Source organism: Xenopus laevis, chromosome 1S (assembly GCF_017654675.1).
Source record: "Xenopus laevis strain J_2021 chromosome 1S, Xenopus_laevis_v10.1, whole genome shotgun sequence".
Classification (NCBI taxonomy): Eukaryota; Metazoa; Chordata; class Amphibia; order Anura; family Pipidae; genus Xenopus; species Xenopus laevis.
This window is the reverse complement of record NC_054372.1, coordinates 40,280,256-40,299,844: the sequence shown is the minus strand read 5'-3', so window position 1 is coordinate 40,299,844 and position 19,589 is coordinate 40,280,256. Positions and strand designations below refer to the sequence as shown.

Here is a 19,589-nt window from a genome sequence, read left to right as displayed (position 1 = left end):
GTCATGCTGATAGAAAAGGTTAGCTAATTATTATCTGCAGAACTGTCCCTATATCTCTGATTTTGCTATACAGTGTGCTTGCATATGTTTTAGGCTTTTTATGGTTTGGAAGGAAATGATTTAAAGCTTACACGGCATAGAAACCTTGCACATACAGTAAATGCAGAACCTACCTTTTAGGCAAATTTTATGAAGGCCATTTATAAGAAGGCATTATTGCTAATAATATACAGTTCATGCCTGGTTTTAGGGGAGGACAGTAAGGACATTTACTCTGGGCTTCATCCTGTACCATTCAATTCCCCCCCACATGAGCATATGTGTTGTGTGTCAATTGTTAGATGATTTTAAGTATAGGTAAGGGACCTGTTATCCAGAATGTTTGGGGCCTTTGGTTTTCTGGATAAGAGGCTTTCTGTAATTTGGATCTCCATACTTTGTCTATTAACATTAATATTACCCAATAGGATTGTTTGCCTCTAACAAGGATTAATTATATTTTAGTTGGGATCAAGTGCAAGGTACTGTTTTATTATTACAGAGAAAAAACTGAATCTGATTAAAGATGGTCTATGGGACATGGCCTTTCAGAATTTGGAGCTTTCTGGATAACGAGTTCCTGGATAATGGATTACATAACGGTATATTTACATTAGATCAGGGATTTCCAGTCTACATTTTTCCAGCTGTTGTTGAATAGCAAGACTGACCAACATGGTTCTTGCCTAGAGAGATGTAGTGGTTGGAACACCATGTGGGCCAAGCCCTTATTAATATGTAATATGGCAAGTATATGGGTAGTGCCATAGCTAAGTGCTACTGAAACTGAAAATGAGTTCCAGTTTTGGGCCTGTGTTTTTACTAATGTTTTCTTCTGTTCACAGTCTCACAGTTTACTCCATACCAAAATTCTGCAGGAGTAGCACCATGGAGGAATATGTTTTTTTCTTCCACTCTCCTTAAATATGAACCACATCCTTAGTTTGATATAGTCTGCCCCTATAGTTGCCTCTAAAAATCTGTTGCAATACTAACAATGTTGTGTGATTCAGTAACATGCTCTTCCAGTTGAGTGCAAAACGTGGCCTCCTTAAAGGAACACTAACACCAAAAAATGTAAATGTTTTAAATTAATGAAAATACAATGTACTATTGCCTTGCACTATAAAACTAGAGTGTTTGCTACAGAAGTTTTACTATATTTTATATAAACATGCTGCTGTGTAACCAAGGGGCAGATATTCAAAGCTGAAAAAGAAGAAAAGGCAAAGGATACAAAGCAGATACAGGTAACAGATAAGCTTTATAGTAAACAGTGGGATTCTACAGGGCTTATCAGTTATCTATTGTGTATCCTGTGCTTGAATGGCTGCCCCCGTGGCTACACAGCAGATTGTTTATATAAACTATAGTTGATTTTCTGTAGCAAACATACCCATTTTACAAGTGCAGGACAACACTACATTGCATTTTCATTACTTAAAAGCATGTTTTGGTGTAACTGTTCCTATAATGATTCTGCCCCATTGTTCTCTATATTGTACCTTGTTTCTCCATCCTCTTACTCAGTTTCCTTCATCCAGCCACCGTTTTCTTGGTTCTCAACTCTTCTACTATCTTGTGGGTTACTATTTATTAGTTTTCTCTCCACTCTCCAACCTTTCCATATGTCTTAACCACCGTCTACATATTTTTCACTTCCTTTGCTATATCTATGATGTTATATAGCTCCATGATCTCAGCATGGTTATTCTCCATATACCATCTTCATTTACGGGCCTTTTTAGGAATTAGATCATTCTAAACAGTGAAAAATGAAAAAGCAATTGGTTCATTACAAGTATATCCTCTTACTAATCTTTCCATTGTTACTTTCACCTTTTTGCCCCATAGAAGAAGGAATATGTACTGGAGCATGAAACTAGACTTTACTCTTGTCTGTGTCTTCTGAGCTCTTCTTTCCCTTGTTTATTCTCTCCTGCTTCTCACCATCTTTTATGGTCCCTCTTGCATTTCTGCACTCTTTTTCTCTTTTTTTCATTTCTGCCTGAGGATGGTGGAAAGCAGTGGATGGGGAAGAGGGGATCCAACTGAGGGCCCCATAGAATAGAATTTTCTTGATGAGCAACAGATTCGCTATTGGTCACTGCTGACTGAGCTGTATCATCAGCAGTCTATACGTAGGCCCTAAACAAGCATTTGGGGGATAAAATTGAAAACCAATGCCCCTTCTGACTGGACCATAGCAATGCAGTGGGATAGCTCTAAATTCAGTTTGAGTCCAGCCAGCATAAAGAACAACATCAACATGTAAATGAAGTTAAATTTTAGAATTAGTGTTATTTATTAGATTAAGTTTAATATACAGGGTGTTCTTTTTCAGAGTGGAAAACCAAAGTGCAAACATTACAAATTACAAATTTGTTGTAGGCATTCATTATTACAATTTAGTCTTATTTCAACACAAAAGCATGTGTTTACTGTTTATTCCCAGGTTGCATTCTCCTCTCTAATTTGTAATACAATAGTTTAAACTTGGTTAGCTGCAAATTATTCTCTCTTCTATTTAATACACGTAGCACACAGAAGTGCTGTACAATGTTTTTAGTGTAGTGGAATATTTATACCATAAACTGTACTTACATGGGCCAAATTACATTAACATGGTGATTATATACAAAGAAATATATGGTGTTCTTATGCGGCTGTGTGTCATAAAAATCCTTTGGAGGGACATCACCTGGTCTGACCTGGAAACATCCTGGAGTTAAAAAGTAGTATCTGTAAAAACACTCAACAATGTACATGTTGGTTTGCTGACTGTTCCTACAAACTCTCATTCTCCCCATAATTTGGTCAGCAAAGTGTAATATTTTGGGCTTAGCTTTAAAAAGCTTGCAGTGGATTAATTAGATTGATATGAAGTGTTCCAAAATGTATATAACATTCTTCTTTTGCCAATCCACTACCAATAACCCCATGTCAATGGCTGTATGGCATAGGGACCCTGTGCAGGCTTGTAGCAAGAGAATAGTATCCATTTGGGGTGTAGTGTTGTTCTGCCACCCATTTTTGTTGTTATGTTTACACAAGAACATATTTGATGCAGCTTTATGAAGGTTCCAGTGAATAACCAAGAGGTCTAAATGACCCTTCTGGAAATGGCTTCCCTGTACCCATCTCTATTCATTTTCCACATTGCAACTGGATCACTCTATACAGGACTCAACACTTAATGAGATGCCAACTGGCCAATTGCAGATCTATATAACATATAGGCCGATGACTTCCCACACTAGTCAGTTGAACTAAAGAAGCTGCTTTTGAACGTCTTCAATGATTTCTCAGCAAGTCCAGTTGCTCTAGAATTACTTCTACTAGACACACTCCTGAACAACATGCAGAACTGGTACATACTCCCCAAAGACTTCAGATATTGCACTTTATGGTCATATAACTGTCCATCTTTTATTATAGAAGCTCTTTTGCAAAGTGCTCCATTTACCTCTAATATGAGGTTGTATTTTGTATGTAATCTCTATGTTCAACGTATACTCTTATTTTTGTACAGCAATGCAGAATATTGTGGTGCTTTATAAATATAATATTAATATAATCATTTTTTTTTTACATTTTTAAGTGGAGCTTCCTTATCTCATATTATATATATATTGTTATCTCGGTAAGTGATCCATTTAGTGATCAGCTTTGCTTTGTGGGACAAGGCTCTGATAACTGAGTGGATATCCAGAATTTCTGCCTTAAAGCAAGATGGATTAAAATGGAAGCATTAGTGCTTCAAAGTAAAGCAGTCATTGAGGACAATACATAGTGTATCATTTTGTTAAAATTAGAGACTTGTTAAAACTCATACTTTTGAAGGCACTTTTTGTTCATTCAGTGTTTTTTCCACTTGTATTGCAGGTGAACCCGAATTTAAATATGTTGGAAATATGCATGGAAACGAAGCTGTTGGAAGAGAGCTGCTTATATATTTTGCCCAGTATCTGTGCAATGAGTATCAGAGGGAAAATGAAACCATTGTCAATCTGATCCACAACACTCGTATCCATATTATGCCTTCTCTGAATCCCGATGGCTTTGAGAAAGCTGCCCAGCAGGTGGGTACAGAAAGAATATACTAAGTTGTAGTTACAAAGATTCTTCCTATCTTTGGCGGGGATAAAAGTTTGCATTGCAGAGTGTGAATAGAATCAGGGAGCAAGCTTTTGTGTGACCTACTGGACCAAAAGACTCTAAATTGGCTATCCAATTAAACTGGGGTACAAAATCTCAACAAACAACTGTGTAACTAAGGTAAAATATGATCTGATTAAGTTTGATGATATTTGATTTGTTATATTATTTTTAGATGTGCAACTTTGTAGATCTGTAGTATCAATCTGTAGATGCAAGGGCCTTGCATAGTTTAAGCCTAAGCCTGGTGTAAGTCGTTAAGGGTGCAGAGCATTACTTATTGCAAATAATATTTGCAGTCAAGTCACTTTCAATTTCTTTTCCATAGTCTACAATATGGTACCCATAACAATACAAATAGTCTGAATAAGAAACTGGAACCTAACACAGAATGCCCACAGACAATTGCTGTAATGTGTGTAATGTGTTATGTGTGTCATTAGTCCAAACCCTCAAATATCAAAAAGCAGTTAAATAAGTCTACATCCTAGGTGGTGGGCAATATTATCTAACACTATATATGCCACAATTGATTGGTTATAGTTATAGTCCATCATTTATATCAATCATCTATCTATCAACTATCTGTCTATCTTTCCATCTATCTATCTATCTATCTATCTATCTATCTATCTATCATCTATCTCTATAATCTATCATCTGGGTATGGGCATGGATATTGGAGAGGGAGCAGAGAGAAAAAGCAGAGGGCACAGAAACCGGGCAAGAAACTGGAGTGAATGGCTAAGGGTATTATGTTGAGTATACAATAGCTGGATTAAAGGCAAACTTGTATGTTCTAATTAGGCTTTATTATAGAAATGAATGTTTCAAATCCCTCTGTTTTATTTTATATTTGGTTACAAGCCTGGAGACATAAAGGACTGGTTTGTAGGACGTACTAATGCTCAGGGCATAGATCTGAACAGAAACTTTCCTGATCTTGATCGCATTGTATATTTAAATGAGAGGGAAGGAGGCACAAACAATCATCTGCTGCAAAACCTAAAGAAGTCTGTTGATGAAAACGCAAAGGTTAGTACAAAAAACACAGTTGTCACTGTAGCAGAACAGTTGCTTGTTGTGCCTGGGCTGGATGTGTGTATGCTGTATTTATTTTAAATATCAAAATTAATTAAACATAGATACAGGGCTCAAGCTGTTGAGTTCATATACTAACAGTGTTTTTGTTTTGGGTGGAAGTGGAGTGTTTTGTGCTTATTGTAACTAAGTTGATAAATTGTAATAATCATTGCAGCTGGCTCCAGAAACAGTAGCTATAATTCACTGGATTATGGATATCCCATTTGTCCTTTCTGCCAACCTTCATGGAGGAGATCTAGTTGCAAACTATCCATATGACAAGACACGCAGTGGTAAGTGACCCTCAACCTTAGGCAATGAATGTAATCCAAGGGAATTAAAAATGTATTTTTAAAATATTTATAGAATAATATATATATATATATATATATATATATATATATATATATATATATATATATAGGAGAAGGAGAGCTGTTGCACGCAAGGGACTCTTATCTTATTTTATTTAGATCGACGTTTCAACCCTCAGTGGGGCCTTTATCAAGATCAGCTCTCCTTCTACAAATTTTTATACATATATTCTGTTGGCACCAGGGCATTATCTCCTTTTTTGAAGTGTGTGCAACAGTCTTACAACAGGTCAGATTCGCCCATCACTAATCTGTATCCCATTTATTTGCCTGTGCGGCCATACAAGTGTATGGCCACCTATGTATTGCACATGCCATTCATTCCCAGCTGGCCATCCAAAACTTAGCATGCAGAGCTTTAGAGAAATATTTGGTGACTTTACTCCTTCTTCCTCATTGTGACTCCCTTTGCAGTTGTGAGAAATAAATCACAACCTTTTCCCTTAAAGGACCAGTAACATCAAAAAAATTTTTTAAAAAAAATTAATTTGTATACTAAGAAAATACTGTAAATATATTAAACTTTAAAATCGGAAGTCTTTATTTAGAAATAACTTACCAAATCTCCGCTTGCACTCCTCTTAAAAAAAGGCGACAGGGCAACGATCCATCATGCGACACTCAATTTCTCCTCCCTGGCTATCTCCTATAAGGAAGGCAGGGAGGAGAAATCGAGCACTGCACAATGGATCACTCGATCGCCTTTTCTGAAGAAGAGCGCAAGCGGAGATTCTGTAAATTATTTCTAAATAAAGACTTTGCGATTTTAAAGTTGAATAAGTGTGGGTGGTTTTTGTTCGTAGTATACAAACTAACTTTTTTTAAAAAAAATTTGATGTTACTGATCCTTTAATTTGGGATTCTTGCTGCAGCTGTGGCATCTTGACAGATTTAGGGCGTTATTTATTTAGCTCTGAATATTCGAACCTCGAATAATTCATAGTTTTTGGAGCAAAAAATAAAAACCTACGAATTCTTAGAGATTCCGAAAGTCCGATGGTTTAAAAACTCAAAATCCGAAATCCCGGCATCTAAAAGCTCTCGAGGTCCTGTATAAGTTAATGGAGAAGGTTCCAGTGTCTGCGCTGATGTCTGTACCGATATCCGATGATTTTGTGGTTTCTGCACAAAAAACTCTGAAAACCCTGAAAAAATCTTCATTTTTGTGCAAAACTACAATTCGTAGTTTTGCCTGACCCTATTTTTTTCTTCTTCATAAATAAGGTCCATTTGGGAATTCGGAGTTGCTCATAGTTTGATATTAGATATACTGAGATAAATTCGGACCTTGATAAATAACCCCCTTAAGGTAGCATCATTTTAATGTTTAATGATCTTTTAAATAAATCACAAAATCATGGAATAAATAAATCTCATATTTTCATTATTTGGTCCAAGGTTTCTTCATTTGTACTTTACTATTACCTTTAAAATAAAGGACAGGACCAATAACAGCACTACGAGCCATTTTAGCACTGTGTACAAATAAAGATAAAAGGGAAAGAAAAACTGAATTGCAATATGATATGCTTGTACAAGGAGCCCTCTGCTGGTCGTTATTAAAATAACAGTAAGGTCACCTACCAAAACAAATGTTAATATATGTATCCTTTGGGCCTGTTTACATATGTAAAAACAGTAAGTCTACTACCTCAACACTTATAACTTGGAAAAACAAGATTTAAAAAAAAATGGAATGTTTATGAAAATATGTTCCCCTTGTAAGTAAGGAAAGATATTGCAAAACAAGACCATTATGGTTTGATTGAAGCAAAACAAAACGTGGTAAATGATTGTTCAGACCCAGGTTGTTACTGCATAAACTGAGGTGCTTTAATTGAGTGTTCAATTAAAGCACCTCAACGATCTGCATCTGACCAATCATTTACTACGTTTTATTCTGCTGAATATTTGCTTTATTGATCGGAAGCTGTTGTTAATAGGTCTAATGAACTGAATCTATACCTTTTCATCAGTTATGGTTTTAGGACAAAAAGTATTTAAGGCATATATGCTAATTTTTTTCTTTTACAAATAGTGAAAACTCACCAGATCTGTCTGGATATATCACAGATTTTTTAAATCACGCTGAAAAGAATAGTGCCTATAGACTTGCATTACCGCAATGCTTTTTCAGAGAGTTTATGAACTGGTTAGGGATTCAGAGCTGCTTTGGGACAGTTCTGACCATACAGAAATAAAGGAATTCAACTGGTTTTCTCCATCAAACACTTTCTGCTGTAAAGCCAATTTGCTAGCACACTGTGTTAACTGTCAGGAAAAGTTTCCTGACAGTCAGTAAAATTTGAGCTGTAGGGAAATTGACAGAAATCCCCAATTTGACCTTTGGTAAATCTTCCCATATGTCTTATAGCAGCTGCAAAGTTAATTGTTTGCTTTGCAATTGTGTGGTATTTTTCTGTAATATGGTTACTGCTCATAGTGGACATATTAAATAGATCCATAATGCACATCACAGGCTATTGCAAGCGTATGCAAATCCTCCAGGGTTATACCACTCAAGTGATATGCCAATGATAAATTAATATTTAGTCAACTTGCTTTTTTTACATTGTTTGTTATTATTCCTTATCCTATAGGAAGTACACATGAGTACAGCGCGTGCCCAGATGACAGTGTTTTCCAAAGCTTAGCCCGGGCCTACTCATCCCTTAACCCTACCATGTCAGACACAGACAGGAAGCCATGCCGCAAATCTGACGATGACACCAGTTTCGTTGACGGGACAACAAATGGTGCAGCTTGGTATAGTGTACCTGGAGGTAAGTGTTTTTTTAAAATTCATGCCAGCGGTAAAGCAAGTGGATATACTGGAAGATGAATAGGAGAGGGCCTTAATAGAAAGATAAGCAAAAGTAAAGAAAAAAACAATAGATTTAAGGCGGAAGGGGGAGTTGACCCCCATTAGCAATCATCAAGTACTGGACTACGATTAAAATACATTTTTATTTCTAGACTTATTTAAACCAGGGGCAGAGTATGCACCTATTATTACATTGCCATTTAGGTTCATGCAAACTTTTTGTAGATACGTTTGCACCAGAAAGCATACATCTTCCATTTTCTGATTTGAGTGATATATATATACTGTATACAGTGTCGGACTGGCCCACCAGGATACCAGGAAAACTCCCAGTGGGCCCAGGTGTCAGTGGGTCTCTTGCTTCTAACCATTTGGCCTATTTCATGGTCATTCCCCGTTTCATAGGCGTAATAATGGAAGAATAGAGTATAGTTAGTAGATATAAAAGACTAGGAGAATAAAGAGGTTAAGTGAAGAGAGGAGAAATAATAGTTTGGAAAGTGGGCCCATGGTCTAAGGTTTTCTGGTAGGCCCCTGGCATCCCAGTCCGACACTGACTGTATAGGTATTAATGTTTGCTTCCCTGGTCCCCAGCCAAACCCCCATCACACGCAAAAGCCTTGATCACCTTGTGACTCTGTTATATGTGTGTGTGTGTGTAATTATTTGCAGGTATGCAGGATTTTAACTACTTGAGCAGCAATTGTTTTGAGATAACAGTTGAGCTTGGCTGTGACAAGTTTCCTTCAGAAGAAATGCTGAAGTCCTACTGGGAAGATAATAAAGATTCTTTAGTAAACTATTTGATGCAGGTAAAAAAAAACTAGATAAACAAATAATTTTGTTGGTTTGGGGTCTATTATGAGTACCTTGCCTCAGACGGCATCTCTCCAGTAGTTACCAGGGGCGTCCATAGACCATAGGAACTGAGAACCCACCCCAGGCTGTGCATGTGAACAGGGGTTGCGTGACGCCTCTTCCAGTTGCGTATGATGTCACATCTGGCATTGACGAGCATGGTACCCCTCATTCCTCCTCCCGCTCTGCTGCCAGATTTAGACAGCAAGTCAGCTGGGGAATTTTACAAAAAATTTACCCTTAGATGCATATATATATATATATATATATATTTATATATATATATATATATATATTAAAACAGCTCTGCACATTTCTTTTACTTTTATCAAAATCTTTATTATGATAAGGAATAATTTGGTAGCTTTGTTTTTCTTATTGTTAGCTTATTGGCCATGATAATTTTTCTTTGTATTTACCTAATGAAAAAATTAGGACATGAAATGACTCTTTGCTATAGACCACATCTAAAGAAAAAAGTACTTCTTATCTTCTGCTTCTCTTATTGTGAATACTGACATTTCAGTTGCTGCTTTCTTTTCAGGTGCATCGTGGTGTAACGGGATTCGTTAAAGATCATCATGGCCTTCCAATTGCCAATGCTACTATATCTATTGATGGAATCGACCATGACGTGACTTCAGGTAAGGATCGTTATGCTTGTGAAATATTTATTGGGATTAAAATGAATAATAAATATTTTTTGCTGATGATTTGTTACTTATTGTTCCGACACCAAATACTTTATTAGAGGAAATGTTTAATTTCGTGCAAGAATTTAGTTGTATTTCAGGATATTAAACAAAGTTTGAAAAAGATGTGAGTATGCTTGTCTTTGGTTCCCTATCACAAAATCATTCATACAAATTGAACTAAATCCTTAAACCAAGCATAATATGTAGGAATTTATTCCTTGTCTATAACTCCAGCTATTAAAAAATGTTTCTCATCTTAACAATATAAATTCTTTGCTTAATTTCTTTAAAAATTATGATTTTTCTGAACTGATACTCTTTAGAAAATGTGTCCTTTCCCATTAAGCACTCAGAAGAATGAAAAGACAGGATTCTGCTTTCTCAAGCTATTCATGGAAAAATATTAGACCTAAAAATTTTTGCTATAAATTGAGATATCAGTGCAGAATAAAATGCAATCTGGTTTTGGGTTTTTAATCTGGTGGCAATTTCCAGATGTTTAATAAAATGGATACACAGCATGATTGGGAGAACTATATACACTTGGATTTAGAAACTGAAATAAACCATGAGAAAACTGTAACATGGGAATATATACGTATTGAACTGAAACAAAAGCTTTCAGGGATTTATAATATATTTGTGGAAACTATTCTTTAGTCACAATGAATTGAAATACCAGATGACTACCTTCTCTCCAGTTAAAAGTCAAGGTTCTTTTTTCTCCTTTGATTGATCTCAGTTACATTCCCTGAAACAAGTGAAAATAAGAGAAATGGTAGAGCACCAAAGGGTACAACTACTTGTCAGATAATCCAGACCAAAAAGAGTCTCTATAGGCAATCATTTACATGCAACTTCAAAATTTGGTGGAAAACCCTCATTTAATTAAGATTAATTCTTTTGTGGATAAGGTTTGGTTATGAAATAAACCAGATAAGGATTGATTATATCCTTCCAATAAGGATTAATCATATCTTAGTTGGGATCAAGTACAAGGTACTGTTTAGAGAAAAAGGAAATCATTTTTAAAAATGTATATTATTTGGATAAAATGGAATCTATAGGAGACGGCCTTATCGTTATTCTGAGCTTTCTTGTTAAAGGGTTTCCAGATAACGTATCCCATACCTGTATATGCTCAGTTCAACATTCCGTACCATTTATAAAATTACCAAACTTCTCACTGCTACACACTCCACAACCCGTCTCTCTTTCTTTTCTCTTCATGCAGTAGGTGTAGTCTGTTTTTGAGTGAATGCTAAGTCTAATACATCCTTTGGGGGTTGCACCCTTTGCCTAGAAGATGTATTATAATAACTGGTCCTGATGTAAATCCTGTTTTTCTGCATGCAATGTGTTTGTTTTGTTAGCTTTTGTTTGTGCTGGAGTTGGTTATTTGAGTTAACTCTAATACAACTGCTAGGACAGGGAGCACCCCCCAAAAGATATATTAGACCTACCTGTCAATCCAAATCTGACCCAGAACTCTGCATGAAGAGAGCATTGACAGTAACGGGCTGCTGAAAGTGAGATGATAGTGTTAATGAAGAGTAACTTAATAATTTCATAACCAATATAGAATATTTAATTGATTATATATTTAGAAAGTGTCTTATTTCATTGAGATGAAGCTTATATTAAATTGTCATTTTCGCGATAGATCCCTTTAACACAGAAAGCAAACCAAGCTATTTATTATGCTCCAAATCAAAGATCTAATCAAAGGACTGGAGAGAACAGTACTTTGAGATGATTTACTTTATGGTTGATTTTTTTTACCTAAAATGTGACGAGATAATATCAGTTAATTTCATAAATAAATCTATGATCATGTCCTTAAAATAAATGAAAGAAACTGGAGAGGCTCATTTCAAAGTATATTAACTAACACTGTCTTTATAGTATGTATTACTTGATTGGTTTGGCGGAAAATGTAGCTTTACCTGATAAATTAAATTAGATGGAAGGAGCTGCACCATCATCTGCCACCTTGTTGTTTAAAAACAATGGAACCCAAAAAGAGAAGGGTCTCCCTAAAGCATACAGCAATTATTCGTAATGAAACACATTATTATGGATGCAGAAAACAAATCCATAAATATAAACATAATATATAAACACAATTCTTAAATAATATAACCCTAAACAGACTAAAAACAATGCTACAATTCATATAGGAGGACATGGATATTCAAAAAAAAAAAAAGAAAAAAATGCAGTCAGTATTAACCCATAAATTGCGAGTGGAAGATCAGATGATGGGCCAGAAGGAGCTTCTGATAGTGAGGTGAAACACTTGTTGGTTGCTTACATGTACAGGCTGTTGCCATCTTACCCCAGGCTCTCAGGTATCCGCTGAGTGCATTTAAACTTGGTACATGTGTTGCACAGGACTTTTCCAAAGATTTTGTCTCTCTTGTACCTTGTTTCCTCCAGCATTACCTGACTTGTGTGTTCCTGTATGCAGTTCTGCCAAACGCGATGAGCAGAATTGAACAGGGAAAGCATCAAACGTACACACTGTATCAGTCTGCTGCCCCGTACTACCCTTTCTGCTGTATCTGAGTCAAGAATAACTTATATAATTGTTTTGAAGCTTAAAAAAATAATGCAAATAATGATAATAATATATATATTTGCTGCTTAAGTGCTTTAGAATTGATTTGAGAGTAAAAATCATAAAACATTTGATAACCCTTGGCAAAAGTGTCTTTGGTAAAGGCAAGAAATTTTCATCATTTTCCCCTCTTCTGAGCAAAATTTTGTATACATTTGCACATGTATTGTGCTGTGGGTACATACTGTATGGTGTTGGGAAAAGCCTCATTAAATGTTAAATCAGGCCTGAAATGCAAAAAGCATAAACAAATCGGTGTCTGAGTTTTCTATTAAGTTTTTTAATGTAGAAAAGTGTATTAAACAGCTGTTGAGGATATGAGCTATTCACACTTTATATAAATATTTGGTCCCAGTTGTCTGGCTTTGCAGAAACACTTGTATATTATAAAGAATGCATTAAGCAGTCCTTAGTGAATCATGAGCTTGATAATATTGAATCATGTTTTTGCAAATACTTCATATTAAGCTTCTGTTTATATAAAACTCATATAAAAAACTTCATTTAAAACTTAAGTTTCTTTCTCCCATTTAAATTTTAGCAAAGGACGGTGACTACTGGAGGCTGCTGGCACCTGGCAATTATAAAATTACAGCTTCAGCACCTGAGTATCTGGCTGTTACAAAGAAAGTAGCTGTTCCTTATAGCCCGGCTGTTAGGGTAAGTATCAAGCACAGATAGGGAAGACAGGTTAAATACTCAAAGTTTCATTAATATTCATGAATTATTGGGTATCACAGGCGTTTATGAGCAGTATTTTTATAATGACTTTCACTAAAACAGGTATGTGATCCTTTATCCTGAAAACCCTTATCCAGAAAACTCAGAATTATGGGAAAGCAATCACCCATAGAGCCCAATTTAAGCAAATAATTCTATGGTAGACAATTCTAGTATCTGCTGATTTACTTAGGGGCCCATTTACTAAGGGTCGAAATGAATTCGAAGTGAATTTTCGAATTCAAAAAGTTTGAATTTCGAAGTAATTTTTGGGTACTTTGACCATTGAATAGGCAAAAAAATAGTTTCAAATTGAAGAAACTTCGAATATTCGACCATACGAAAATCGAAGTACCGTATATACTCGAGTATAAGCCGAGTTTTTCAGCACCCAAAATGTGCTGAAAAAGTCTACCTCGGCTTATACTCGAGTCAGCTGCTAGGGAAGAACTAAATGTATACTGATATGTTAAAGTTGCTGCTTACTCACTGATCCGAAGACAGCAGTGACTCCTCCGTGCTTCCTTAGCCCTCCGCCCCTCCCCTCTCAGCTCTCGTAACTCAGTCCTCCCTCCTCAGCCCTTCCCCTCTTAACCCTCCGTGCTCTGCGTTTGTGAGCTAGCATTTTCATTTCAGCTTTGAGCACGGAGGGGAGGGGCCGAGGGCTAAGGAAGCAAAATCAAGCCACGAGGGGGGAGAAGTATGGGCAGAACGGAGGAGTCACTGCTGTCTTCGGATCAATGAGTAAGCATCAACTTTACCATACTGCCATCGGTGTCCGCATAACAGGGCAAGGGGGGGGGCACGTCTGCATAATATGGCAAGGAATTTGTCCCCTTCTTTAGCTGCCCTACAGTTCAAGCTATTTTATGAAGCGTCCGGTACACAGACTCATAAGTCTATGCAAAACCCTTACCGGCTTTTTGCTGTTCTAGGGATTCCTTTGATAATGGTATGCGCAGCAGAGACTTGTCTGCCTGAGATTACCGTCGCGAAAGAGAAGAAAGTGCTGAGAGATAATGAGAGGCCATAGGAAAGACACAGAAAGAATAAAACAGGGGGTGAGTTGAAATATGACAGGGAGAGGGAGATTAAAAAAGAGCAGCAGGAGGGGGAGGTGCGGGAGAGATAAAGGCAGGAGAGCAGACAGGCACACTATGCATATATAAGAGAGTTGCAAGCTCCACAGCAGACAGACAAGCACTTGGCCAGAAATTAATTTAGGAGTCAGGATCCAAGTGCTGCAAGACAGGCATGTTAACCATTTAGGAAACCAAAATATGGGTACTAATAATTTGAGTGATATGTTATCTTCCTTGCCCCCCCCCTGGAAAATATTCTGCGGACACCCATGCATACCGGTATACTTTTTAGAAGACTATTAGACTGCTTGCTGAATTGCATTGTAAAACAAAACTGTACAATACATTGTAAAACATTATGGGATCAACAAAGATGCTGGGAAACACCAAAGACACTTATCAGATCTTCACTAAACTTCTTTTACTTAAGTGCCAGTTCTTCCCTAGCAGAGCGCACGCAGGAGCGTGTGTTCTGCTGAACATGTCCTAAAATGTATTTGTCACCCCCTAGGCTTATACTCGAGTCAATACCTTTTCCCAGCTTTCTTAGGTAAAATTAGGTACCTCGGCTTATACTCGGGTCGGCTTATACTCGAGTATATACGGTACTGTCTCTTTAAAAAACTTCGACACCTTGCCACCTTAAACCTGCCGAATTGCTATGCTAGCCTATGGGGACCTCCTAGAACCTAAAGCCAGTATTTGGCTAAGTTTTTAGAAGTTGAAGTTTTTTTTTTTGAAAATCGTTCGATTGAACGATTTGAATTCGATCGAAAACGGCTAAATTCATTAAAAAAACTTAGACTATCGAATTTCTACAATTAGATGGTCGAATTTTGAAGTTTTACCACTTCGAAATTCGACCCTTAGTAAATGTGCCCCTGAATGTATTCACCAATATTTGTCTTCTTTGACATAGATTGACTTTGACCTTGAGTCCTTGTCAGAAAGGAAGGAGGAAGAGAAAGAAGAGATGATGGAATGGTGGAAGATGATGTCACAGACTTTGAATTTTTGAAAAATAAAAATGAAAAAGTCAGTATATAGAAAAGCGGTTTCAACATATTTCTAGAAATGCGTGTGCTTAAATACAAGAGTGTGTTGTACATACACATTACATATACATTACTAGAAATGTTGCAATATGTGTAATTTTTATTATGTAATATGTTTCCCTTTCCTGTAATAGAAATAGATGGAAAACTGCACTCCTTAGAATTGCTAAGCTTTTGGCTAATAATGTAGAGGTTACTGCTGTGAAAAAAGCAACAAATAGTTTTAAATACTGTAATTAATACATAGAAATGGGAGGCCAGAAAAGGAGCAGTTCTGTAGAAATGCAGTATTCTGTGTGTAGAGTCATGTGTAGAGTCCTTTTGAGTTCATACAACAGTATAGCACAGCTGCTGCCAAAAACACTTGGCAGTATACATATATATGTATAAAAATGATCTCAATTCCATTTAGTGTGGGTGCTGTAAGGAAATGTATATTGGCATGGAAATTTATTTTTAGTTTTATCCATAAAAGAATGTAAATTAAATCCCAATGTCGCCTCCAGATAGGAAATATTTCTAGACAATATTACATTTCTGGTTTATGCATTAATCAATGAGAGTGCCTGACTCATTCACTTGACTGCACAGAAAAACTTCCATGAATAGGACAAATTCATCAGAACAGTCTAGTTAGAAGTCTGCGTTTACCTTATATTTAGGTAACTCCTTCCCCTTTAATCTACAAGGTGAAGGAGTTACCTTATATTTGGGTAACTCCTTCACCTTGTACATTAAAGGAGAAGTAAAGTCTAAAATAGAATAAGGTTAGAAGTGCTGTATTTTGTATGCTGAACATACACATCAACTTACTGCAGCACAAGCCTAATCAAACAAATGATTTATGCTTTCAAATTTGGCCACATGGGGGTCACATTCTTGTAACTTTGTTAAACATCTTTGCAAGACCAAGACCATGCACATGCTCAGTGTGGTCTGGTCTGCTTAGGGATCGTCATAAATTATTAAAACAGCACAAGTCAAATAATATCTGCCAGAAGAGGATACAGCAAGACTGATTAATAATCAGAATATGCAGACTGCACTGGGTCCTGTGTTGTCATGTAATCTAATGTGGATTTTATAGTTGTTGTATTGTTTAATACAAACTTTCTCCAACTCTGCAGAACCAGTGGCTGCAGCAAAATAATCCTTCAATGAGAATCCCAGTTTATCTGTTTAAATCTGGCTCCATGATCTTTGTCCCTGCAGCTGGAGTTGGAAACAGTAAAGGGGATGTAAAGGCAAAAATAAAATCCAATACAAATCTCTACACAGTCGCCGACTGCTCTTCAGGGAAACAAACAAAGCTGCTTGAGTTCTGCATGGCTGGGAAGTAAGGCGGGGGCTCCCCCTGCTGTTCATAAGTATGATTGTTTCTCTGCAGAGCAGTTAGGGACCGTCTAACAATTCGTATCCACAGCAGTAAATGAAGGGAGAATTTCACTGCATACAGTCAGGTTTCTAATAAAAACTGTACACATTTTTTTATTAAAGTATATTAGAGATAGGTTTCTTTTTCATTAAAGAACGTAAAAATAGGAGTTTTTGCCTTTACATGCTCTTTAACTGTTAGCATTGAAAATATGGGGTGCCTCACATTGTATGGCATTTGAGTGAAACAAAGTAGACACTGAAAAGCTAAGTGACCAGCAAGAGGATTTGTTCAGCTTTGTTCAAAATATACATGAGGTAAGTTTCTAGATATCCACCAGTAAAAAGATCTGCAATGGGCGATATTATGAGGGGGAGCCATATTCGCTGCTTATTACCCCAAAATACATTTTCAAACTCCCCACTGGGTGTTAACCAACCAAAAGTGAAACTTACAGGGAGAATACTGCTGAAAGTTAAACAGTGATTTGTATTGAGAGTAAAGCTGGCCATAGACACACAGATATCACCTTATATAAAACAAGGCTTCATAAGATTCTCTGACTGTGGACTCAAAATAATTGTCCAAACATTTTCTCTATCATGTATTGCCTGTCTGACGACATCCATGTGTGAATGTCACTACTATTTCTGGGTCATGATTTTGGTACGACCTCTGTCAATTAATATCCAGAACATCATTTGATTTGTTATTTTTCCTACTTTAATTCTACAATTGAAATTTGAATGGTCAGTTTTAGATACGAACTATTGCTATGTGACCGTTCAGCAATCAAAGACTAAACTGTGAACATGTATGGCCATCTTAAGATTGATAGTCACACCTTGGTTGATAGAACTTTGCCACTTGTAAAATAGTGTAGAATACAATTAAGAAGAAATAAAAAAAATCCTAACCAAGTTTATAAGAAAAGAGTACATGTAAATAGAAGCTTAGCATTGAAGCAAGGGAAGACCAATTGTAAGCAATATCTAACAAGATGGTTGGTGTGGAATAGTGTTAAAGATGAATATTTGTAGAGGATTTCTTAAACAAATGCATGAGAGATAAGTCTACCTTCGTGGTTCAAACCGGTTTTGGGGTGACAGGCCAACTTGATAACCAAACTAATGTTTTTATGCTCATTAGCCTGAATCCTGGAGAAATAGCTCGATTTCTGTTGAATATTCTCTAAAAAATTCAAGTATTTACCCTCATTTCCCCTGATAATATTCTTGAAAACAATCAAGGGAATGAAAGAGCTTTGTAAAACAAAGAAGAATGCACAGAGCTAAACTTGCCATATGTAATGCCCAATGATTCATAGCAACAAGCACAATAAAGTTCCATCAGCACAGAATTAAAATGTACCAGAGTCGCTCTATTTCTTTCTAAATGAGTTTTACATCCATATGTTTGTGTGTTGTGTTTTTATATTTAGAATATATATATATATATATATATATATATATATTATTTTTTGTAAATCTTAATTCAGTATCGGCTACAAAAAAATGTAGCAAAAAACACAAAATAATAAAATACTGTGAAGGAAAGGGTGCGCTGATTTTTAATAACTAAAAGGCAAATAATTTTTCATTATCTTTCAACATATTTCTCTGTGTGACTATAAAAACTATATTAGTCCATAGCTATATGCTCATAAAATTCATTGTAAAATGTTTACAGATATGAAGTTTAATGTAGTTGGTAACTGCTTCAAAATACCAGGCTGTCCGGGTCAAAACCAGACAGGTGGCAACCCTAATCCAACCCAACACAATGGTTCCAGGTGCAGGCAGGACAGGAGGCTAAGGCCCACTTGGTTGCTTATTTTCTGCCAATTTCAGCTCCTCTGTGGCACTAGCCTAAAATATTGGACTATTTCAGTAAATCTAGACTCACAAAGGGTATACTGTCTTAGTTCTGCAATTATAAGCGTGTATTTTTTATTCAATATGCTACTAATTATTTAAATAGATTTAAAATATATATATTATACAGACATGGGGAGGATCATGCCAGAGAGTTGTCTGAGGCTTTGGTAAGGAATCACACTGAAGCATATGCTTTTTTTGTTTTTTTTAAATGGGGCATATTACATTTTTGAAAAATCAACCTCATTATTAAGAAAATGATGAATTCCGTATGGTACCTGATTTCAATCTGGCCTTCATGGGGTTTTCTTCTACCAGTGACATAACTACAGAGGAAGCAGACCCCGCAGTCGCAGGGGGGCCCGGACTTTCTTTCTCTATTGCTAATGAGAAAACCCCCTCCTCCCCAGCCGCTCTCTTTCCGGCAAGGAAGGGGACGCCAATAATGGTGGGACGTGGGAGGAGTCGGGGGATAGGAGTGCGCCAGGCCCCTCTGAAGGTTTTTTTTTAGGGGGGCCTGGCACACCCTAGTTACGCCACTGTCCCCTACAAGTGCTTTTACCCAGAATTCCACCTTAAAGGAGATCTAACCCCCCTTTATAATAATAAAAACCCCTACCCACCATAGTCCCCCTCCCTGCTCCCCCCAACACAGGAGTTAACACAAGTAAATACCCCTAAGCCGGTAATTACCCCTTTTTGCAGAGTCAGCGCAGCTGAGCTCACGGGGGCCATCTTTAGCCAATTCAGTAATCTCAGTAAGGAAGCTCTGTGTCTGTGCATGCGCAGTTGGAGCATTTTCAGGATGACGGCTTGAGTTTGTAAGCCA

The 19,589-nt window shown here is 36.7% G+C and overlaps 1 protein-coding gene and 1 long non-coding RNA gene across 2 annotated transcripts in view; one reads left to right on the top strand and one right to left on the bottom strand.

Moving 5' to 3' along the window:
- The window catches only part of cpe.S (carboxypeptidase E S homeolog), a 35,206-nt gene extending 16,963 nt beyond the window's left edge, over positions 1–18,243 (top strand). Inside the window, exons 2-9 of the mRNA NM_001127856.1 lie at positions 3,925–4,121; positions 5,065–5,232; positions 5,456–5,573; positions 8,255–8,437; positions 9,151–9,290; positions 9,881–9,980; positions 13,193–13,311; positions 15,373–18,243. Of these exons, the coding sequence (NP_001121328.1) occupies positions 3,925–4,121; positions 5,065–5,232; positions 5,456–5,573; positions 8,255–8,437; positions 9,151–9,290; positions 9,881–9,980; positions 13,193–13,311; positions 15,373–15,471 (1,124 nt within the window). The 3' untranslated portion in view covers positions 15,472–18,243. The remainder of the gene's footprint in view (positions 1–3,924; positions 4,122–5,064; positions 5,233–5,455; positions 5,574–8,254; positions 8,438–9,150; positions 9,291–9,880; positions 9,981–13,192; positions 13,312–15,372) is intronic.
- Positions 9,191–11,014, bottom strand: LOC121399287. The gene is made up of 2 exons (XR_005964879.1): positions 10,722–11,014; positions 9,191–9,549 (listed from the first exon to the last, which is right to left on the bottom strand). It is a non-coding gene; the product is annotated as an uncharacterized LOC121399287 (long non-coding RNA).
- Positions 18,244–19,589: the final 1,346 nt, after the last annotated feature.